The sequence below is a fragment of the Pseudochaenichthys georgianus genome, chromosome 24 (assembly GCF_902827115.2).
Source record: "Pseudochaenichthys georgianus chromosome 24, fPseGeo1.2, whole genome shotgun sequence".
NCBI classification, from domain to species: domain Eukaryota; kingdom Metazoa; phylum Chordata; class Actinopteri; order Perciformes; family Channichthyidae; genus Pseudochaenichthys; species Pseudochaenichthys georgianus.
Window position 1 is genome coordinate 29,986,850 of NC_047526.1, and position 24,427 is coordinate 30,011,276.

Here is a 24,427-nt window from a genome sequence, read left to right on the forward strand (position 1 = left end):
TCAACCAGAAGGTTGTGGGTTCGATCCCAGCCCGTGCAGCCAACATGTCGATGTATCCTTGGGCAAGACACTTAACCCTGAGTTGCTCCCGATGGCCAACGGTGTGTGAATGTGTGTGAATGTTAGGTCCTAGAGTAGGGTACACTGCTCTGTATGAAGTGGTGTGAATGGGTGAATGACATGTAGTGTGTAAAGCGCTTTGAGGGGTCGTAAATTCTGGATAAAGATCTATATAACTACAGTCCATTTACCATCGGAGTGAAACAAAGAGACGTGAATTATTTCTGCAACCAATAAATCCTCTGGAAAGATTTTTGATTTCTTCGGATCATTTTCTCAATACATTTTTCAAATTCTCTGCATTTATCATCCCTTCTGCATCCTGCTTTGAAATGCAATGTTGGCTTATTTAAACATTCCAGTTTGAATTTATCATTTTATATCTATTTTTCAGGTTTTCAAATAGTTGTAAAATCGAGAATAAATCAGAACATTGTAAATGATTGGGATAGAAGTCCATATTAAATGGAGGATCTGCTGCTGGACACTCACTGGCTCTCTCTCGGGGGGTCTTGGTGTTGAACACAGACATCGGGTTGTGAGCGTTGAGTCGAGGCTCCAGGAACGCCACGGGCATGGCGGCCACCAGCGTCGCCAGACTCTCCCCCAGCGCAGGAAGATGCCTGCAGGTCAACATGTACACATGTTTAAAGGCCTAATCAACACTGACAAGTACAATTGAATCCATACATTTGTTACAGTCGTTTCATTCCAAATCTCGTAGATGATAGGAATGACATTAAGCACATATCGTTATCAAAGCTTAAACGTAATGATTGAATATACAGTACGGCTCGTGTGTCGATCAAAATAACATTTAAAATTCTGCTGCATGTTTTAGGAAAAGTGTGGACTCGTACTTCTCCACAAAGACGTTCTTTCCCGTTCCCAGACAGTAGACACAAGCCAAGATCCGGTAACAGGACAGCTGCACATCATTCACTGAAACAAAAAAAACATAAAAGCACGGTTATTTTTATACAAGAGAAAGATTAGCTTTACATTTGAGTAAATGTAACAATTGAATGCATGATAGTTGAAGGCTTGTAATGACTGTATTCATGTTTGTTTTTAATTAAAAAGCATTTCAAACTCTACAAATAATCTGAAAAAGTAAACACAAACTCACAGAGCAGATCCAGTCCAAACTCGTATGTGGTGATGTGCTCGAACAGGGCGGTGAGGATGGGCAGCAGCGCCACCGTCACGTAGTTGATGCTCTGCGTGACGCTCTTCAACTGAGCCCGGGACTGCATGAACTTCCCCAGCTTCAGCATCTCCACCAGCTTTTCCAGGTCCTCCGCCGCGTTCTCAAAGAAAGTCTTGAAGCTGGCTTTGACCAACTCTGAGCCGGACTTCATCACCGTTCTGAGAGAAGAGAGGAGACACAAAGTGCAAGCTCAAGAATAGCTATAATGGTCCTTTTGGTGCTTATATTGACAACGACGTGTGCTCACCTGGTGTCGACTGTTTGAGAGAGGATGTGCAGACAGCTCACCATCATTGCAGAGTCACTTCCTGTAAGAGAAACAATCACTGTAGACGTGGAAGGAGATTCAAGCCGAGCGCAACACGAGCATACAGACAGAGGCAATGCAAACCTTACCAAAGAGAGAAATCCTGTGTCTGACAAGAAGTGCCAGCTTACAGAACAGGCTGGAAAAGAAAGACGGTGAGAGCAGAATTGAACAAAAGGCAATCAGAGAGAACAAAGAAGAGCTGAGATGTAAGCAAGGACGTAAGAAAAGATCTGATGGAAAATATAAAGGAGAACTCTTAAAAGGGAAGGCTTAAAGGCAAATATCATCACAACTCTGATCAATGGAAAAACTGACTACACAAATGTTACGGTACCTGGTGAGCATCTCCTTCTCTTTGTTGGAGGCACAGCCGCAGCTGCTCAGGTTCTTGCTGGGCGTGGACAGGAAGTAGAGACAGTGGTTCTTGAAAGTTTGATCTATCAGAGGAAGCAACACCTGGGGAGAAGAAATCCAGCCATGTGAATAAGACCTTAAAAGGTAGGTAGGTAAGAATGGAGAAACCAGCTCGAGTGCGCTACAATTTGAAAATACACAACCGGAAAAAATCTGCCCCTTCCTTCAGACTTCCTCACAGAGCCCCTCCTCCAACACACACGAACGCGCACATGACCAATGAGGGCACGAGATAAGTTTGTGCACAGATGGAAGGCTGACAGGCAGGTAGGCCATCCAGTTTCTTTAGCCGGGCCGGCTCAGATGATTGGTCGTGCTTTTTACAGCGCCACAGATGACATTTTTTAATGTATTTATTGTCAAAGCATTTAAGATATTCATTGCTATCGGGATGTTAAGAGCATTCCATGGAATATAACAATAAGTGTTTCTGAAGTGAATTACCTACCCCACCTTTAATACAAGCTTTAGAAATAAAGTAAATCTAATACGTATCAAAAGTTTCAAACCTTGGCAAAGAACTTGATTTCCTGGTCATGAGGCGATTTGTCCGTCTTCCCACTGGTGGCCATGGCCTCTGGATTAATACAAAATCATGAGTAGCAAGTTCAGGATAATCACATTCCTCAAACGAGATCATAATAAATGTCAAGCACCTCTTAGTGCACCTGTGTTTGAAATGTCACACACTCACCCAGATGAGCGATGAACTCCTGGGCAGAGTCGACGTACTTCAGCAGCGTTTTGAGGAGCTTGTATGTAAAACGCTTCTCCATGGATGATGAGTCCTGACCCACGTCCTTCTGATCTCTGCAGCAGAGAGAATCACAAACAAATTATGTTCAAACTACGTACAAATTCAAAAGACAAATTCATTTTCTATCTACCCTTACTGCATAATGTAGTTATTTTAACATAACAGTGTTTTATTTAACATCTTCATCTTCCTAATTAATCTATCAAATGACTTTTCCTAATCTCACAAAGTTTAAACGTCTTTTGTTTCTGTCATTGACTCAACAGGAGTCATTGTAGATAAGGGTTGCCCCCCTTGTGATAATCACAAGTATACAAAAATGAAGAATGAATAAAGAAAGAAAATTGCTTGTAGTCATAGCATTACATTACATTGCATTTAGCTGACGCTTTTATCCAAAGCGACTTACAATAAGTGCGTTCGACCAAGAAGATACAAACTAGAAGAAAACAGAATCATAAAGTACATCAGGCTTCATAGAGCCAAACATTTCAAGTGCTACTCAACTGGCTTTAGATAAGCCAGTCCTTTATTAGTATATAAGTGCTTTGTTAGTATATAAGTCCTTTGTTAGTATATAAGTGCTTTGTTAGTATATAAGTGCTTTGTTAGTAATCCTATCGCTCGAGGTGGAGTCGAAAGAGATGAGTTTTCAGTCTGGAAGGTGTGTAAGCTTTCTGCTGTCCTGATGTCAATGGGGAGCTCATTCCACCATTTTGGAGCCAGAATAGCAAACCCACGTGTTTTTGCTGATGGGAACTTGGGTCCCCTCGCAGTGCGGGTGCAGCGAGCCGTTTGGCCGATGCAGAGCGGAGTGCACGTGCTGGGGTGTACGGTTTAATAGTAGACATAATCAAGATCAAATGTGTAATTACAAAAGACAAAACAAAAGGTGGCATGAAGTCCACCATACACTGAACTTAAGAACTCAACTTTAAGATGGTGTTTGTTTATGCTAATTGCATTTAGTTATTTATTTTTCAATGTAGGATAACTTGGTGAGTGAGGGGGTTTACCTCATGATGGCATAGCCGCTGATCTGCAGGAACTTGAAGAGCTCCTGGGCCTTCTCTCTGTCTCTGTGCTTCTCTTTAGCGGTCAGGGTGTCATAGGGAACCAGCAGCGGGTGGCTCCCTCCTCCTGACAAGTCAATTCAGATTCACATAAATACAAAAAGTCAGAATTACTGAAGTTTGAATAGTCTAATAAGGGCAAAACATTTCCTCTCAAACCGTGAACTTACACACCTTTGCTAACAAGTTCATATTTCTTCTTCTTGGACCAGATGTTGTGGTAGTTTTCTGCAACCACCTCCACCATGCCCTGCAGATACAGTAAATAAAACAGATTAGAGCATTTTTGCCACTTTATTAGTTCAGTCAGACAACTCACGTGTTTCTTAACATGTTTATTAGAAGCAGCATATAGTTTGAGTTTGGCGTCTAGGCTCGGGCCTCATCAATCCACAGATTTACAAAGAACATTGAGTGATGATTAGATAACTGTCCCCAGAGCCTACAGGTGGAAGCTGGGGTGGTGGGGGGGGGCAGGCGAGCAGCAGCAACATGAAACACAGCAGCAGCAAGTGAACACAGCAGTGGCAGCAGCAGCTAGCGAGGAGGCAGAGGCAGGAAGACCTGGCAGCTTAAATAGAGCGGCATGTTTAGGAGAATGCGATTGGTTGGTTGTAAGAGGGACGAGGTGCGTCACGTGTTAATGTATCATTGGTGCTCCAGTTGACTGCCTGAACCAGTTCGCAGGCTTCGCCCCATATATATTTATTATCAATATAACAAAATTAAAAAAAGGTTGAACAGAAACTAACCTGTAGCTCTCTTGACAAAGTGACATTGTTCAAATCCATTGGAGCAGGACTGAATCCATCATTCTGCAAAGTCAGGAAGATAAAAGCACACATTATTTCTGTTTAAATCAATGTGTAGTTCACTTTCATCAGTTGACTTAATATAGCTATAATTAGATTAAAGGTGGGGTGGGTAAGAATGGAGAAACCAGCTCGAGTGCGCTAGAATTTTAAAATACACATCGGAAAAAATCTGCCCCTTCCTTCAGACTTCCTCCAACACACACGAACGCGCACATGACCAATCAGGACACGAGATAAGTTTGTGCCCCGATGGAAGGCTGACAGGCAGGTAGGCCATCCAGTTACTTTAGCCGGGCCGGCTCAGATGATTGGTCGTGCTTTTTACAGCGCCACGGCTTCCACAGATGACATGTTTTTATGGATTTTTTTGTCAAAGCATTTAATGTAGTCATTGCTATCGGGATGTTGAGAGCATTCCATGGAATATAACAAAGTGTTTCTGAAGTGAATTACCTACCCCACCTTTAATGACCGACTGAAAGCTTTTACTTTTTGGTATATTTTCTTTAAAAAAAAACACATGACTTGGATCAATAAAGTATCTATCTATCTCGACTGTTGTCCATAAAAAAAAGAAACTGCAGCAGATATTTCCTAATCCAAAAGATTCATGCTTTTCAGTATTAATGTTGCCCAATAAAAAAATGGATAAAGCAAGTGCACTAAAGACTAAAGTGCTTCGTGAGGGTAATTCTTTCAGGGCAAAATGGTCGTCCTTACACTTCCTTTTTCAATGGGACTTTATCATAAATGACATTGGCTGAACACAGTGAAAAAACAATACAGCATATTTTGTATTTAACTTAAAAAAGGAGAACCTTTATTTGTTTACATTATTATAAAGAAAAACATTTGTGACATCCTTATCATGTAATCATGATTAAAGGTAATATCACAGAGAATAACAGGATGTTACCTGAGGGTCGGGGGTCTTTCGTTTTTCACTCTCTCGTTGTTGGATCACGGACTCTCCTTCCTTGGACCGCTCGATGTTCCAGCCCATAGCCAGCATGCTCTTCAGAGACTCCTTCACTGGCCAGCGGTACGTTTCTCTCTCCTACACATTCAACACAAACAAGAGGAACCACCAGTTAAGACAGCTCAACACTTATACTGACATACATTTAGAAATGAAGGAGTTTATTTGCCTTTTTGAATTTTATATTAATAAAAAGAAAGGAAGAGGCCTAACACATTTTGATGCATGCTTGATGCTCCCCTTGACTGACTGAATGAATAGCCTAATATGATTAAGGTTGTCAAATTTCTTTAAATTGTGTTTGACTTTTCAAAGTCAATAATCCCCCACACATACACAAACTCAAATACACAGTGGGCCAACATTAAAAAATGGGTACTAGTCGAGGGCCGGACTGGTTCAATGTTTATTGCAGAACTTATTGAAATGAACTTATTGCACATATTAAACCTGGAACTAACAAAGCTTAAATTATTTCCTATAAAAACAACATTAAAAAATCAGCTGCATTCATTTCTTATGGCTCGATCTGCAGCTTTTCCCGAGTCATTTCTTATCATTACATTTTTCCACAGGCCAACAACAGCTTCAAAAAAAACTATTTCCCTCAAAAACACAAACATGCCCTGTTGTCTCAAGAAAGAAAGTGCAGAAGGAAACATCCATGTAAACCCAGTGTGCTGCTCTGTGATGCTAGTTCAAGCAGATACTTGGCATCTCATCTCGGGTGCAAGTTCATCAATGTTTGGGGTCAGGCTCTGAGCTGAGGAAAAGTGAAGGTGTGCGTGCAATATACCGGCGGGCCAGATTTCGTAGTAATTAGAAATGATCCTGCGGGCCGAAATTAAATCCACCAAGGGCCTGATTTGGCCCCCGGGCCTTGAGTTTGACCTAAATGAAGCATTTCAGGTCATGGCTCCCCTGGTCTCCATCGTATACACAATCAAAGATAATGCTCAGCAGCAGTAGCTGTGTACGTACGCACCTTCTCACTCAGCGCTTTGTAAGGCTTCAGCAGTGGATGAGTTTTAGCCTGATCGTCCAGACTGTCTCCTTGTTCCCAGCCTGCTGACACCTGCAACAACAGTGTATTGTATCAAGTGTGGTCTATTGCATTTCATGCTCTGAACTGCAATCATAAAAAAATGCCAATATGTCAAAACTTGCTGGCCAGGCATGCTTCAGGACCAAATGGTCTTTGATACAACAAATGTAATATAACTAATAAAATAAAATAAAGTTATCTATGGTATACGATAGATGGGTTCAATGATCCGTCAGAACAAGGGAGGACAACAATAAAACCAGATGACAGGGACTCACCTTATCTGAGGACCACTTGTCATGGGAATGCTCTGCATATTTGTTGGCAATGTACTCAAGTTTTTCAGGAAGGGAAATACTGGAAGTGGAGAGAATGTTAAAAGTGTGTATTAGTACATCCGTTTTAGATGATTGATGCATGTGAGTGTCAGACCACTCACTTGGCAGTGTTGATGGGTTTGGGATCAAAGTTGCCCTTTGCATCCACTGGTGCCTGTTTCTCCAGTGTTGCTCCAAGACTAGTATCCACAAAGTCAGGCGGTAAGGCTCCAGCGATGGCACACAGGCATAATGTGGCCATCTTGAAAAGGTCAGCATCATATTTCTACAGAAGACAGCAGAATAGAGGTATGCATGGTTAGCTTTTAGATGGACAGACTGAGTAGAGCAAAGCGAAGGAAAGAAAAACAGAGGGCTGCTAAACTGAAAGAGAGAAAGCTGTGAAAGTGTGCACGGAGCGATGGCCTGTCACAGAATGATAAATGATTCATCTGTTTTGGCTTCGCCTCAGCTGCAGCGCTCACAGGAACCTCATTGAGCTTTCATTTCACTACCTCTGACTAACAAGAACTTTTCTCTCCTGAGAGCCACACTCGGGTGTGAGTTGTTTTTTTCTCACGAAGCAGCAAACAGATGAAAGCTTTATGATTGGGATTCAAGGAAAATATTGCCTGGCCTCCAGATGTATTTGTGGATTATTCTCAGAGATATCAAATAAGCAAAAGGAACCCCAGATTCAAAAAGATGTAATATAGCTTTCCAAAATCATAAGTACATTCTTAGTCCGTGCAGATAGATACCATTGGCTAATCGTAATGAATGTTCTATACAACAAGGGTGTTTTGTTGTACCTTCTGAGAAAGGGAGTCAAAGATTCCCCAGAAGAGTTTCTTGGTGAGAAGGAGCTCCTCCTCGGAGGAAACGCCACAGTTGATCATCCCAGAAGGAAGGCAGTAGTACTTCCAGTTCTGCTCGTAGTGGTTGGTCAGAAGCTGGAGAACAGAGATACACGAAAACATAACAATTTGAGTTCAAGTTCATTTAATAATCGTGCGCATCATTGACCAAAGACAAGGGTTCATAGTGTTACTTACTTACTTATTCCACAACTTTATAAAAAATAATAATAAATCAGGCGTAAGTATGGACGGGTATCGTTCGAAATGTATCGATTCCGATTCTGCTTATCGATTCCGGTTCTTATCGATTCCCCGTTTCGATTCCAACATTTTAAAAGAAAGAGGTCAAACGTTTAGTTAACAAAATATCTTTATTCTTTTAAGCTTTAACTGACATGTTTACAAATAAAAAATATACATGCAATACAAATGTATTGCACAATAGCTGTGCTTTATTTTAACTGAGCTATGCCTGTGGCAAGCTGTTAACAGGCATTACACTGTGCCTTGTCTTTTTATTTTTTAGTGTAGTGGAGCCTCACTTTAGAGCGTTTACCGCGACCCATCTTTGGTGTTATGAAGTGACTGAGCTCGTGAACTGTCTACGGGAGGGCGGGGGAGCCTCGCTGCGGGGCAACAGTGGACCTCTGTCGCCTGTCAGCGCAACTTACATGATGCCGTTTAAAAAAATGAAGGGCGGTGCCGGCCGTCAGCGTACCGAGCCGGCCGTCAACGACCCGCTGACGACCGGCCGTTCTGTTCTCCAGAACACACAGATGGCCAGTCCTCCCTTACCCTGGCTCAGCGCCATATAGATAGTATCATATTTAATCATATAGTACTATATGGCGCTGCCCTGGCTGTATTCCACCAGGTCACCGCGGCGCAGACGGACCCGCGGCGCAGGCGGATCCGGTGGAATGCAGGGTCTACCGCGTTTAGTAACCGTTAAGCAGAACCGCAATTGTGTATTTTGTATGGGTACCCGGTACCCGGCATTTTCTTATCGGTTCTCATCTGGAACCGAGTTTCGGTTCCCAACCCTAGTGAGTGACAGAAACTCATTCCAGTGTCTCACCCGGAGAGGTATCTGGCAGTATTCACTGAGCATGGGAACATCGAACACCAGCCGTCTGAGCAGCTGCTGCATCATGGAGGGACGCAGGTGCCTGTGGAATGTAGGATGTTCAGTATGGGTTATAACAAAACATACAGTAGCATGGTGCACTTGGTGCAGTCTCTCTCCCTTCGCTGGGTTTGAATGAACGAAGGCCTTACATGCAGATAGCCAGCAGACACTCCTCGATGGCATCCCTTTGGGCTTTGGTGAGCGAGCGTCCTTTGGACAGCCGGTAGATGGTCTGCAGCGTGGAGTCGATCAGCTGAGCGTAGTGCTCCGTGCTCCTGAACAGAGCGGCGCAGCGGGTGAGCAGAGGCAGCAGGGCCGAGCCGATGTACCGGTTCATGGCCAACGCCGTCTCCGTGGTGCTCAACACCTCCTGGGGAACAGAGAGCAACACGTGAGCAACATGAGAGGTAAAGAACACAAAGTTATAGTGAATACAGACTCATGGAAACAGGAACAAATAAATTGGTTCTCTTAAATGTACACAGAGGTACGATGGTGATTCACATATTGCAGCAGTAGGGAATATTAAAGAACTGCTTTAAGTGCTGATTATATAAGGATAAGCGAAGGTTTAATGATTCTGACTTTATGATTCACCAATAATTAAGTTAATGTTTCTCTGAGGCAGCCATTGCGAGAATGTGTCCTGACTTCAGTACTGAGCAAACGTTGTTCATGTGTGCTGAGATTATCTGCCTCAGTCACATCTAATGAGCAAACTAGAAACTCAAACTCAGCTGTGTGCACTGGAATTATTACCGGACGACATAAAACACCAGTTGATGTAAGTATTAAATATTATAACTGCTGGTAGTGAACACTATTTTACTTTACAGGCTTGTAAGTCTTTTAGGAAACGTGGTGAACGTGAAGTGTTTGTGTTTTCCGTCACTCACCGTGTCCAGAGACGCAGAGGCTTGGAGGTCAGGCAGGAAGCCGACCTCCAACATCTGGAGCAGGAAGCTCTGGTCCTCGATGCCGTACACTCTCTCCAGGAAGAGCACCATGGGGGCCTTGTGGTCCGGACAGAAACAGGCCGACATGTCGGGTTCTGTCATCACCGTGCCATCTGAAGGTTAAACACATTTCAGGGGGGAAAAGTTTTAATGTGCCGTAAACATTTAATTTATTCAGGTAGTTAATGAAAAAAGTGTATAAGTGTAAATAAATGCGTATTAAAAGTAATTCCAGGGCTGATACGCAGCAGACAGTTATTTAAAAAATGAGTTCAATTACTCGGAACACAACCTGCTTTCTTACTTGAAGATGTTACAAAGAAAATTGGATATGAAGTTTTCTGGTGTGCTTTTTTTCATCAGGGCACAAACTGCAAAGGTGCTAAAAAACACAATGTTCCTCCTCAGTAGAAACACGGAGGCAGGAGAGGATATCATACAGTATATATATATATATATATATAGATATTCCCTCCCGAACGAAGCCTGTCTGTGTGACACCGTCAAGCTGGCAGAGCCGAGATGATTCTCAAAGTGCAGAGATGATTGATGATGATGATGAATTTATGTCAGCTGCCTTCACCTGACAGCATGACTCACAAAACATACCTGCCAAATAAATGTCATATTTCAGTAGGCTGGGGAGAAAATTAGATTCTGATATATTGTGGCTTGTGTTTGGTCTAAATCAAAATGTGTTGTCAGAGTGCTGCGTGTGCGACCAGTTTCATCCTTGAATTCAGTCCAAAAGCCATTCTTCTGCGACCGTGGGAGACTTCTGTGTGTCCCTTTTGGGTGACAATACAACTCTCTTCCCTGCTAGATAACATTGCGTGTTTATGTAAGATAAGATAAGATAAGATGAACCTTTATTAATCCCCGAGGGGAAATTCAGTTGTACAAAGCAGCAACAGGGTAAGCGTGAAAAAAAAACAGTTCAGCAAAGATTCACACAGATCAATAAAATCTAAAATCTAAAATAAATAACATAAAATCAAGGAAATAATGATAATAATAATAAAAGACTATAAAAATAGGAGATACATTTCCTATTTATGCATATATGTGGCAGCACTAGTTCTGTTTATCTTTTGATATTTAACCATCAGCATCTGCATGTATGACTTAATGAAGTGAAAAAAGAGCCACCAGCACTGCATACCTTTATTAAGCACCGGCATGTTGAGCGGGATGCTGATGATCCCCACCAGGTCTGTCGTTGGAACCAGGGACTGCAGGATGGCTCGGATACGCAGCGCCTCACCTTTACCGGCATTGATCAGCTGTAAGAGACACAAACGGGGAATATTCAGCTTTGTATTTCACCCAGGTCCCTACAGTAGTCTCTGTGACTGTACTGAGCGTCAAAAGAGCAACACAAGTAAGTTTGTGCATGACGAAAAAGATCCTCACATGCATCTCTGGAGCGCAGCGTCCCAGCAGGTCAATAAGAGCCGAGTAGAAGGACATGATGGCGTTGCCCATGTGAATAACTTCTCCTTCTTCCTCGCCAGAACTGAAACAAAAATACAACACACTTTGGCATACTGCAAACCTCACAAGCACAAAGAAAAATGGCATATTATACGCTCATAAATTGAAAAACATTGGCAATAGAAGGGCAATTTTGTGAGCAACTGTTTTGGCACAATATCTGATCGTTGAGCAGGCCAGTGTTTCACGTATTGATTTTGACCCGCTTCCCAATCCCTCTATCATCCTCACATCATGAAATAATAACCTTCCCCATTCAAATGCAGCCAGCGTACAACTTCCTTTGCATACTGATGAGAGCAGGCACGGCCCCACAACGTTATTCAAGTCTTTACTCACAGCTTCAATGTCTGCCTGACTCTAAGTACATCTGTATACTGTATATACCAAATACTTTTACTTTGACTAATTACTAGTAACTTGACCAACACTGCTCGTATGTATAAAGGAGAATGAGTGGATGTGCTTTGAATAACCTTTAGTTGAGTTTCTCTTATTGAACTTTTCTTGTGGTAAAACAACACTATCAGACAAAACAGAGTATTCTTAAATGTCTTAAAACTTGCATGAAGGATAACATTAATCTAAACTAACCCTGTTCAACATGAAGGTATGTTGCACGGTGGTTATTTCAAGTGTATGACCCTTTTGTTGAGCATTTAAATCAAGTAATAAAACATTCTTATCGAACTGAAAGTAATAAACTCCCTTTTGATCTCGTCTCAATGATGTGATTTAACAGTCAAACTCATTTGTAAAGCACTATTAAGCCACCTTGTAACTAGGGATACCGCTGGTTGGCTGAGCTCAGCAGCACACTGGCTAATCTAATTCAATGTAACAGTTCACCACAAAGACATTTAATAGGAGCCTACATCACTAGGGACTGCTCAGTGGGTTTTAAGTGGCTCATGAGGACACTTTAATTAGAACAATGCGTGTGAGAAACTGCCGTGGATTCCTACCCAGTATTGACGCCGGCGGCGCTCTCGGGCAGGTCGAAAACGGGATTATCGGAAATGTTGATGGCCTCCTGCATGGCGGCGAGCAGACCCTGACCTCCCTCTCCCCTCAGGGCGGGGCCGAAACACTCTGGACGTCTGATCAGAAGCTTCACCACCACGTTAGCATTCTCCTCCACACTCTCACCTGGAAACACAGCACAGGATTATGGACATATTTGAAGGGGAAGTTTTAAATAGAATCTACTTTATTTTTTAGGGGTGTCCAATTCTAAGATTTAGTCAAATCTGATTAGTCAAGTCCTGCATATCGTCAAAAATCTTTTTTAGTATTGACTGACGCCATTTGTGTCGTGTAGGTGCATTGCTGTCAGACTACTTGCTTTATGTAATTGGAATTGGAACTGTGCCCTTTTTCACAATTGTTTCCCCTCTAGGCAAGCCACAGGCAGCTGTTGTTTCATGCCAACTCCTAAATGTTCATAAATTGTAAATATCTTAAATGTTTTGATTTTGCTTTGATCTTACAGTATGTGATTGCAGTGTTGATTAAATGTTTTCTTTTAGACCCCTTTTTAGAACTGCCCCCGCCTATTAATGTCATGGAATCAGTATGAAAGTCTACCTACCGTTGCAGAAGACGACGAACCTCAGGAAGGACAGGAAGCGCTCTCCCTCTATAGGGTTCCAGCCGAGGTCTGGGTAACCCTTAGCAAGAAGCATGGCACAACTCTGAAGACCACAGGCTGCCAGGTATGTCACCACCTACACACACACGCACAGACGCACACACACACACACACACACACACACACACACACACACACACACACACACACACACACACCCACACACAGTTTCATCCCTGGGTATTATAATAGCACACTGTCTTTTGACTGTCAGTGACAGCTTGGAAGCATCTGCTGAGCAAGCGTATTCAAATGGCACAAAATCGACTTCATTTTAAACTGACAAAACGTGGGTGGCATGAGGATTTTTAATTTTGTCTGAATCACTTTCACTATGCGAAAAGTCAGATGTAAAATGAAATCATCACCGAGTTCCTCAATGCAACGTCACAGAAGATACTTATCATTCATCTACATTTATAGGATATATTACTTTTACTAATTGTATTGTCCCTATGAGCTTATAGGGTTGTTTCAGTGCCTAAATAAAAAACAAAAAAAAATACATTAATCTAAAAGTGTTCTAACCACAATATCTTCTTCTTTAATCTCAGCATTTGACAGATCATTTGAATGAAATGTGCAATTTCAAAATCAAAAGAAAGCTTTATCTACCTCGACACAGAACCAAACTCTAAACGTACCACTGGTCATCTAAACAGAATGACACCCCTTAATAATCATGGTTCAAGGATCACCTTTTTTAAAGCAAATGTACCCATAATATGTTTGATTGTGAGCGAAAGTAACAAACCTTCTCCAGATCGGGCTCCTCCAGGGCCAGAGCCAGGCCGTTGTTGTCCATCACTGAAGAAGCCGCTACATCCAGCGGAGTGGAGCCCCGCATGGCTTCAGAAGCTGCACACGCACACACACGCGCACACACGCACACACATGTTAAATGCCAATACAACTGTATTTGTTCTGTTCTTATCAACAGGGGGCAGTCTATCTTCATATGTTACTATTACTCTCTCCCTTGCAGTTCAGAGCAGCAGGTAAACACATTTGTTGTATTCGTGTTAAAAGGAAAACAAAATAGTATAGAATCATCCAGATTATAATAATAATAATTTCAATGCAATATTACTTTGGTCATATGAGACTACAAAACAAACAAAAAGGCAATTTTCAGAACAAGTATACAAATGTATCAAATATTAATTATCAATATATTTATCTGTCTCTCCTCTCTAATACAATGCTAATACTATTGCTATTAATAGTCAACAGTCAAAGAAATACTCTGATGTTTGTGCAAAAAACACTCGAGGCCCACATAAATTGTAACACCCCCGTTGGGAACATGCTCCGAAGATGATTGTGTGCCGGCAACTTAGATTAAAAACGACAGTGGTAATTGGTTTGGAATAATAACTATGTTCTCTACGCAGGCAGGGTTTAACAGAAACTCAAGGCGCGTCTCCGAGCACCTTGTGATTTATGTGTGCAAATATCCAAGATGTAATGTCAGGCATAACAAACTGGTGAGTTCATATTCCTCTGGTGTCCCCACACCACGAGCCCCTCTCCTCGTTCACAGGTCGGAGCGTTACAGCAGCCGTGGAGCAGTGACTCATCAGTTCTGCCCTGCATGACTGAATAACCCCCGTACCTCACTTTCTGCCTCCCACTCTCCATTCTTCTCTCGCTGTGTGCTGCCTCCCTCTCTGCCCCCTTCCCTATTAAACTGACACCCTGGGGTATGTCGGCGATAAGTCTGTGTCTGCACTTCAATTAGTTGAAAATAAACCCTGGCTACTCTTCATTTCAAGGAACATTTCGCATTATTTAGAAGCAGCAACAGGGCAACTTTTCAGTTTCTACACCGAGGTATAAACTTGAAAAAATATGTAAATGTCAAGGAATTCATTGCATTACATGTTAGACGCTTTTATCCAAAGCGACTTACATACTCAATACTGTGGGCAATCCCCACAGGAGCACTTTGGGGTGAAATGTCTCAGGGACATGCTGACTGCAGTGGGACTCGAACTTGCTATCCCCTGGTTTGAAGTCCAGCACACTACCCACTGAGCCACAGCCTCCAAATGAATTGACCTTCTCTCAAAATGTCTTTCTTTCATTTAACACCACATCTTTCCTTTCTGAAAGGCATATGTTCTTCAGTACCTCCCAATCATCCTTCGTATTGACATGTTTCCATATATTTTGTAAACCCGTCTTGTCTCTCAGAATGATATACATGAAGTGTAATTTGAGGAAAACTTACCCAGCCCCACGCTGCTGTTCTCCAGCAGGTAGCCCAGGTGGTCAAACATGGCTTTCTGGTTCTGCCGGCTAATACGACAGAAGTAGCACAAGAAGCGACAACAGCTGGCCACCATCTTGGGAAAGGCGATCTCCTGTGGACAAAACGAATAAATACGTTATTTCTATTGACATTTCTAGACAAAAAGAAGTTGACATGGGCAACACTAGAATTTAAACCCATTTAATTTGTCAAACTTCATACCTATTCTTTTTTTTCCGAATTTCGAATACTATTCATATCATGGTCTTAACATAAAGGTCAATGTCTCCTAGACTTTTCTGCTGAGAGTTGCAGCCCATTCGTCCTTTGTTGGAGGTTTCAGATACTGTATATTCCTCTCTATGCGACGGCGCTCTCAAAAAATGTATCCATCCTGAGATTTGAGTTTGTCTGGGAATCAGCCCAGGTTTAATATAAAAACAACTTTTGTTCCAAAAATCTTTATTTTCTTCTTGCGAGTGAAAAATACAAAATATATGTTTTACCCCTGCCTCCAGCCTTTATCCTGTTCCTGTTTACCCCCTGTGATACTCTTTCTCTTTGTAGTGACGACACGTTGTGTTGTGTGACAGCAGAACAGTCCTTGAGTCAGTAAACTCAGCATGGCTTTCCAATATATCGTCCCAAATAAAGTTCTGATATCTCCAGGCAAGATGTTGTCTTCCATTTCTGTTTGACATATACACACTGTACAGCAGGATACTTTATGGAGTTTCAGACTAAATATATTTAATACAAATCTAAAACTCTTATGTATGGGCTTACCTGACATTGATAAGAGATACAAGAAAACACTTTCAAAGATTGTATCTAACCTCCCCTGACATAAGCTGTTGCAGAAGCTCAGACATATTTAATCTTTTCTGATATGTCTGGAGGATGCAGTCTTATATGCTTGACCCTGATAAAAACTTAAGGTGCAGTCAGGAAGTAAAATGTATTCTCTGTTCAGAACAACGACTGGAAAATCTGTTTTACCTCTAAACTCTTTTCCGTATAATACTTTTCCATTCTGAGCATCCTCATTCTAGTGTGGGTTCAGTCTAAGGCTCTCACAAATGTCACAGTGAAGACATTTCTGTCTACGCTGGAGATTAAAGGAATTTGCACAAGGAATAGATGAGAACCAGAGGGAGGGAATCCACACGTTATCGTTGGCAAATTACACTCTGCAAATATGAACAGCACAGAGCAGTTTCCAAATGTTTTCCAATCCTAAAAGTCAAAGCAATGTCCTCCTCTTTAATGTTCAGCCCTGTGAAAATGCTCCCTGTGTGGCACTGCTGTGCATGATTGGGAGCATTTTATTTAAGGTCTGTGTTGAAAAATAGAATGTACACTTATTGTAAGATGTGTATCATAATGTATACATTGAGGTGTAGTTATAAGAGTAAATATTGCAAACACTATGCACTTACAAGCCGTGGTAATGCCACTTTATATGGCCACAGTAAGTGAAGTGCATGTATCATGTGGCAGTAAACTGGTCAGGAATTTATGTCAGTGACGGCGTGATGAGACTGCCGGAGTCACATGTGACGGCCTGAATGTCTCCCTGAGCTCCTTCTGTCTGAGCTTTAATTCACGCTTGGCACTGGACGCTGCATTAAATCACAACCATCTCTTTCAGCTTCTGTCAGCACTGCCCAAAAAGGACAGGCTTGAGAGGCCTTCTGTCACCCTGCTCTGCCCTCTCCATTACCCCTGGTTTTATCTGACTATAAAGTTGTTAATCTTGGCGTACTTCCCTCTGTCAGGGCTTCTCACTCAAATAATGGTATAGGTAAACAACTGTGGATTCAAACCACAAACTAAAATCCATATTAACAGATGTATTTACTTCTTTAAACTCCCCAGACTTTACTAACATGGGAGCAAGAACTTTTTAAGGGGGTAGCTGTTATGGTTCATTAATTGAAACTTGCTTCCTTTGTCCCAAATTCAGGTTAATGGACCTCTGTGAAGTTGTTTAGCAAACACTTGTTTATATTAAGAGTTACTTACCAAAATACAGTCTGAATACTTGTCCAACTATTGTGTTGAATGCATTCTTTTAAAACTTTTTTATAAACAAGTACACATGGATATGTGTACTTGTTGCCACGTTGCTGCTTTTCTAAGAAGATTACTTGCGTCTGTGGGTCAGCAGAATGAGTGTGAAACCAGAGGCAGGAATGTGTATCATGTCACCTACTGTACATTTGCGTGTCAACGACTCGTAAAAAAATGAGTACATTCACCTGGCAGGTGTCAGCTTTCTTAACACTAGAACCGCCAACGGGTACATTTTACCCGCAGCTGTTTCTTGATTGTATGTAACTTTTTTTCAAACTTAATTGCCATTTCTACCAATCAGCGCCAGCGGGTAATATTTACCTTCTAGAAAATGCAGTGATTCTCGCGCTATAGATCTCCCGCGTAAACATAAACATGACGTGTTGCTATAGCAACGCCTGTTGTTTACTGCGGTTCCTTATAGATAGAGAGATAGATAGATAGATAGATAGATAGATAGATAGATAGATAGATAGATAGATAGATAGATAGATGGATAGATAGAGATAGAGAGACACTTTTAGCGATATTTTATACTTCATGCTATCTTCACACTAGATATCATATGAAAGCTGAGAGTCCACAGATTCTATTGGTATAAGGTTCATCACTGTGCGAACAAAAATCACCGTTAACCCTGTGTTCTACAGTAGTATGATAAATAAAAGAACATTGTACCTTGAAAATCAATGCATTCTAATAGCGGGTACATTTTACCCGTTGGCGGTTTTAGGTATACAGCGACCCCTGGCGGTTCTAGTGTTAAGCTTAAGCTTGAACTTTTCAATCAGAATGGTTGGAAGTCATAGAGGTGCTCTGTATCATTAAGTTTTAACATCAACAGTTCGTAACAACGTGTCAGCTGACCTTGAGTTGCGATGGTTTGTCGAGTTTCTTTTTTAATCACTTCGACTGGGTGATGGCACTGTTTTGAAGTGATTACAGTTCATTCAGAAAATCCTTGTGGGGTCATGATTCGTACCTGCAACTTGTCTCCTCCCAGCACGTTGACCATGACCTCCATGACGGTCTCGTGCATGCCCAGCACTCTCATCAGGTTGGGATGTTGGTAGAAAACTTTGTTGTTCATGATGTCACTATGACAGACAAGAAAGTCATTTGTGAAGGTCAACAGTCAAATGTCCTGAGGCAATCTATATCATGGCTTATCGAAAACGGTTTTCCAAAAGTAAGCAACAATGTGCTCAATTTTGTGATGACAACTATTGAATTACAATATGTTTCACAACTCGTTAAAAAAACTTGGGAGGGAGAGAAGTCACTGCATTATGTAAAATATGTTTTCTTACCCAAGTCCATCAATCATGAGTTTCTCCTCTTCTTTGCCCATGCGTACCGACAGCAGAGACCTGATTTGACCCAGAGACACCAACAGGTTGATAGCATCCTGCACGGAGGCGGCACTGATGGTGTAGGACTTCCTCATGGTCCGGAGCAGCTCCCCGATGCCGTCGTACTGCCTCCTGAGCAGGCTGAACATCACTCGGACCAGCTCTGGATCCTGGATGTGAGACTCCTGAGCCCAGCTGGTGATGGTCTGAGAGATCAGCTCCTTCAGGTTGGCTGGGGATGTGAGAACATCCACACCATTAATACAGTGCAACACAATAAAATAAAAAATAGAATATAATAGAAATTGTAAGTATTTGGAATATTGATATATATAAGTTACAAACAGATGAATGTTATGGATGTTCATTCAAAAAGGTCAGGTGTTTAACAGTCTTATGGCCTGTCGGATGAAACTGGTAAAGATCGTGCAGATTTTTGTTATCGGTGGCTGATAGTTTAGTGAGGTGATGATCTGACCACCACTTTTCCAACTCTTACCATTTCATGTTGTTAGAAAATACTGACATGAAAAGTCAAAATGCCGAGTCTAAAATCTTATCTAAGATCTGCTCCAGGTGCCATCACGCACTGCATAATGTCAAGGGTATCATTGACTTTATAGCCCCTATAATTGGCTTATTCTCCAAACTTCTCACACTCTGGAAGAAAATGTATTTGACCGTTTCCAAGGACTTTTAAGAAACAGCTGTGGACTCTGTTCCCAAGGCACCTTACTGTAGAAAGGTTTTTCTTTTTGGAAACAATGACATGTCTCTACCTCATGCATTTAAAGATAGAACACAGGATAGATATAAAGAGACAGTTGAAGATTAAACACTAGGGGAGAAAGCACAAGAAACAAGGTGTTAAGGATGGGCTATCCTTTGACACCGAGTTTTAAGGTCTCATCAAACTTTAATCTCACAGACAACAACAACAACAATAAAATAAAACAAGGCACCAATAGTGGACGAAGACACCTGCGAAAATAGATGTTCACAGGAATAAGAATTTGATTCGAGAGATAAAATGAGGTTCTTATGGGACCCTAGTGACAGCCTGTGTCTGAAAAACAATCAGCAACAAATGCTTTGTGTTTACTTTCCTAACAATGTGTGTTGAAGTTGAACTTGGCCCGCTGACAGAGGAACTCCGTGAACTGCAGTGATGCACAAAGAGGCTGGGGCTAACGCTCGGAATGATAACATTGTAATTCCAAAGCTATCGCTGAACTTTTGGTGTTTGAGTCAAACAGTCTAACATCTGTGTGGCAAATAAAGGGTCAGATTCAAGCAGAATCCCAATGAGAGAGAGCGAGAGAGAGAGAGAGAGAGAGAGAGAGAGAGAGAGAGAGAGAGCTGCCCTGAAGGTGAATGTCTCAGATTCACATCTGCTCTGCGTTATCTCAAACGCTGACTACCATGGGAGTCATCATCACTAACACAAATTACGACCCTGACTTCAAGCTAATCTGTAAATGACCACAAACAGTCAATATGGAGCCATCTATAAACACGTTTCATAGCTACTCTAAGATGTGATTTTAGCAAAGACAAAACACTGGCTGTGCTGTTCTGTTGATGGTAGATGCTGCGTCATGTAATATTGAATGATGGCCGAACAGTAATAATTGTAATCCCAAAGAAAAAGTGGTTCGATGGATTTTCTTGTTCCTCAGATTATACACTAGGAAGCTGAAACTAAATGTATATGAGACATTCATATATATATATCTTTTTAAATGTAGAATTAGTTGGAAAAGGAGTAACTTGTTTAAGCAATCATCATTTAATATATTTAAAAAATATATAAATGTAACCTTTATTTAACCAGATAAAAAGCATTGAGATAAAATCTCACTTGCAATGCTGACCTGGCCAAGAAGGCAGCAACGCACACATAACACAAACATATAAAATACAGAGAACATAACTAAGAAAACAAAAGACAAAAAAGCAGTCACTACATTGTGCACATTAGGACAGTAAGAAAGGTGCACTACTTATTACTGCAAGAGCAGCTGGTGGTAAGGACCTCAGACAACTTCAACTTAAAACATGCTATTGAGACAAGTGCCGTCAGTTTGAGGCGTGATTGAAGGTCATTCCGAGACCAAGGACCATAATAAAAAAGACTCTTTTTCCCAGCCTCAGTCTGCACAGCAGGAACCTGGACCCGTATCCAGGCGCTGGATCTGAGGTTGTAAGAGTCACAAACTGGAGCAAATCTGGCACATATGTAGAGTGGAAGCTTTCCTAAAATGGCTTTATACATTGATAAAAACCTGCTTCATCCTATGCATACTAAGTGAGGACCATCCAGTTAGGCTATACAGTTTGCAATGATGAGTCCTATAGGGTGCATTTCATATATAACGCAGTGCAGCATGGCGAGTATCTACTTCTATATGATCTAAATCTGGTGTAGATGACTCGCTCAATCATCCTGTCTGCTTCTGAAACTTTCAATAATGCAGGCTAGGTGTGGGAGGTTGGAGTAAGGCATTCAAATTGAAAGCAGAGTCCTGCGGTGTAGATGTCCATTAGTCCTCCATTATTCGAAACAGAACATACTGCTTTCAGTAAAGGGCAGCAGAAGGGAATATTGAAACCATTGACCCCAGGTCCAAGCTGAAAACGTGTTAAACCAGAACCCAGGCCGTGTGTGTGTGCCGTGTCATTTATGATGGATATATCTGTACCCATTTCAAGGTTTTTCAATAGCAATTTAATGTTTAATGAAAAATGTGGAACATCAAAGAAAGATTTAAAATGCGTTACGGTTTGCTGCCTTTCCATCAAACCACATTGAGGCTCTCGATACGATCAGTGGCAAGTTGATGCAACAACGGTTCAATCCCGTGCGAGCGGTGTAGCCCTGAGATAAAAGTGTCATTGAGAAAAGTCTCCCACTGCTACCTGTATCATCCGATGCAATAAGAATCCACGGATCCACCGATGTTAGTTGAAAAAATTGTAAAAATGTGTGTTTGTAGTTAGCTTTACCACATTTGAATGCTATTGGAATTAGTTGAACAGGATTGTGTGTTGGACAGCTCATTTGTAAAGCATCAAGGAATTACTTAATACTTCAGATGTTAATGTGTCTCTGCATCTGCTCCTAATCTTTTAGATTCAAATAAAAAAACAGCTGTGCTTTTTTGTAGTTTAGAGTGACTTACTGGGAGCGGCCTGTTCCTGCTCAGTGGGTTCTGCCTCAGGTTTCTGGGGCGGACCTTTGATCTTGTAGAGCAAGGCGAGCAGACGGCCTTTTATCGAAGTGTCCTGCTCTTCCTCCTCCTCCTCTATGGGAATTCCTGCAAGGGGAAACACATTTCTGTCAGACACTCAAAGTGAGTTGTACTGGCCTTCAGTCACAACCATTACAAACGTGGCTAAGTCTAGTATGTTAAGACGCCAGTATGGTGTTGATTGTGGTGCCAATACTAGATCATGCCAACCACATGTGACTGGTAGCCTCCATTTCACACCAGGCATATAATCAGTGGCGGCTCCAGAGTGTTTGTGTTGGGTATGGTAGCCCCTATATACATAGAAATTGAACTGTATGAAATAAAACGTCACATTTGAATTGTAATAAATAAAAAGGGATCACTGTGAACGTGACGTATGATAGTACACGTTGAAGATCCAATGGGGATACTGAATGGCGGTTACGATTGATCTCAATCAGTAATGCATGACGCAGACCCAACGTTTCGTTGCTCTGATTGGCTGAAGGTCTATTCAAATTGCATTCGGAGGCATTTTGATCTGACCGCGGCCGCGCTGATATTATAACGCCAGAGAATTTCCACACCTTTAGTGTTTAAAACTCCCCCACTACTTAGACTATTCCTTGCACCCCTCTTCTAGCATAAGCCCGAATGGTCTCAACCATATTGCATCAGTAACGTGCACTTGTTGTTACAGCAGGATCAGTTTGTGTGTTGTGGACACGACCCGTATATTTTTCGCAAGCCGTTTTCTCCACATTTAGCATTTTGCTTATTATTTAATTGAATTTGCTTACTTTAACACCATTTTTCATGGTGGGGCTAAGGTGGAGCTAAGCCATTTCTTGGTATGGCTGTAGCCTACGCCAGCCATACCCTGGCGCCGCCACTTCATATAATGAGTACAACACAAAAATCACTCTGTGTCTTGTTATTTAAGTCAAGAATCAAGAAGAATCACTTTGTGTGAGAAGATATCTTCAGTTTCTAATAAATAAAATGAGAATTTGCCTCGTCAGTTAAATGATTTAAAAATATGACTCACTAAGCAGTTTATGGAAACTGCAAAACAGCAAAACAATATTCGGTTAATCCTCTTTGGCAGGAATATAGTATATGCCTGTATTAGACAGTTTTATTATGTGTATCATTTCTTAAAAGCCTGCAAATTAGCCTCTCTAGCAGTCCTTTATGCCCTGCAATTTATTACATTATTATCATACAGAATATTAACATATATGAATCAACATCAACAATATTTGTAAAGTATAACACCGAGCGAGCAGTGGGACTCTACCACAGTGCAGTCGCAATTCTTCATGGAAGATGTTGAGCTCTTCCTGGATCTCCTCCGGACAGGGGCAGTCCTCCCCTGCACTGAAATTCAGCAGGATATTGATCTGCAGGAAACAGACAAACATATCAATAAGGTTGAAAGGAGAGTGTTGGGAATGGAATATAAACATATTTTAGATAGCAGGAGGGATGAGGAGGAGTGAGAAATAAGCCCACACGTGTGTGAAAAAGGCATAAAGAACGATGGCACACACAGAGAGAAGCACCATTAATATTCGGAGCCATAACTCAATAGAAGAAACCTGCGTAGTCTCCTACAGTGAGAGAGGCAGAAACTTAAAATAGTATCCGTCTGATCAATGACGTGAGGAATAGTATGAAGGTTTTTTTGAAAAGTATACATATATGAGATGATTTACAAAATGGTTAATTATTCTAACTGCTATGTTTGCTGTATGTCACTAGCTAACTATAAAACAGACTAAATATACATGAGCTGCTTCCCTGGGCTAAGGCAAAAGCAAAGTCCAGTTTAGGCTTTTCTGATGTCTATTCCTGGCAGGGCTTTTTAATAAACCATGGGAGGAACATACAGCAGTCTTTGCCTACAGTATACACCTGCTGCTGACCACTACCCCAGCTCGCGGGGAACGTTCTCACAACTTTGGCTAACGTTACCTACAGGTTCTAATAAGGTTTTAAAGAAACGTTTTAATCTGATGTTCAAAGAACCTTTTTAGGATGTTTATTTTTTCAAATAATGTTCCTATAAGGTTTAAGGTTAACTAAGACATAACGTTTTAACTGCAACATTCAGAGGATGTTTTGAGGATGTTATTGAGGCCTGAGACGACAGAAAGGGTTTTATAAAACGTTCCTTTAATGTGATATATATTACTGGTCTGCTCTACACGGCTGGGAGCAATCTCCAAACAACCACACCTGCAACCCGCTCATCAGCCACACTATGAAAGCCTGCAGCCTGCACTCATTCCCTGCCGGATTGTTGCCGTGAACGGTTTGTTGCCATGAAAGGTTTGTTGCGTGCCGCTCCACCTTTTTGCCAGCATATTCTTTGACAACTTTGCCTGCTTTTGCCTCGCACTCATTGTTGTGTCTCTCCCAGGAGGAATCCAAGGCCTT

General features: G+C 41.6%; 1 protein-coding gene across 1 annotated transcript in view; it reads right to left on the bottom strand.

Moving 5' to 3' along the window:
- Nucleotides 1–24,427, bottom strand: part of ryr3 (ryanodine receptor 3) — a 127,503-nt gene that overhangs the window by 33,520 nt on the left and 69,556 nt on the right. Inside the window, exons 38-66 of the mRNA XM_034075925.2 lie at nucleotides 23,286–23,388; nucleotides 21,935–22,069; nucleotides 18,711–18,984; nucleotides 18,383–18,497; nucleotides 15,304–15,436; nucleotides 13,825–13,928; nucleotides 13,011–13,146; nucleotides 12,385–12,568; nucleotides 11,339–11,441; nucleotides 11,088–11,208; nucleotides 9,866–10,038; nucleotides 9,119–9,339; nucleotides 8,919–9,009; nucleotides 7,793–7,933; nucleotides 7,103–7,266; nucleotides 6,942–7,020; nucleotides 6,604–6,693; nucleotides 5,556–5,696; nucleotides 4,577–4,639; nucleotides 3,999–4,074; nucleotides 3,768–3,891; nucleotides 2,689–2,804; nucleotides 2,504–2,571; nucleotides 1,915–2,036; nucleotides 1,667–1,716; nucleotides 1,518–1,578; nucleotides 1,190–1,428; nucleotides 921–1,002; nucleotides 553–683 (exon numbers count right to left, since the gene is read on the bottom strand). Of these exons, the coding sequence (XP_033931816.1) occupies nucleotides 553–683; nucleotides 921–1,002; nucleotides 1,190–1,428; nucleotides 1,518–1,578; nucleotides 1,667–1,716; nucleotides 1,915–2,036; nucleotides 2,504–2,571; nucleotides 2,689–2,804; nucleotides 3,768–3,891; nucleotides 3,999–4,074; nucleotides 4,577–4,639; nucleotides 5,556–5,696; nucleotides 6,604–6,693; nucleotides 6,942–7,020; nucleotides 7,103–7,266; nucleotides 7,793–7,933; nucleotides 8,919–9,009; nucleotides 9,119–9,339; nucleotides 9,866–10,038; nucleotides 11,088–11,208; nucleotides 11,339–11,441; nucleotides 12,385–12,568; nucleotides 13,011–13,146; nucleotides 13,825–13,928; nucleotides 15,304–15,436; nucleotides 18,383–18,497; nucleotides 18,711–18,984; nucleotides 21,935–22,069; nucleotides 23,286–23,388 (3,640 nt within the window). The remainder of the gene's footprint in view (nucleotides 1–552; nucleotides 684–920; nucleotides 1,003–1,189; nucleotides 1,429–1,517; nucleotides 1,579–1,666; nucleotides 1,717–1,914; nucleotides 2,037–2,503; nucleotides 2,572–2,688; nucleotides 2,805–3,767; nucleotides 3,892–3,998; nucleotides 4,075–4,576; nucleotides 4,640–5,555; nucleotides 5,697–6,603; nucleotides 6,694–6,941; nucleotides 7,021–7,102; nucleotides 7,267–7,792; nucleotides 7,934–8,918; nucleotides 9,010–9,118; nucleotides 9,340–9,865; nucleotides 10,039–11,087; nucleotides 11,209–11,338; nucleotides 11,442–12,384; nucleotides 12,569–13,010; nucleotides 13,147–13,824; nucleotides 13,929–15,303; nucleotides 15,437–18,382; nucleotides 18,498–18,710; nucleotides 18,985–21,934; nucleotides 22,070–23,285; nucleotides 23,389–24,427) is intronic.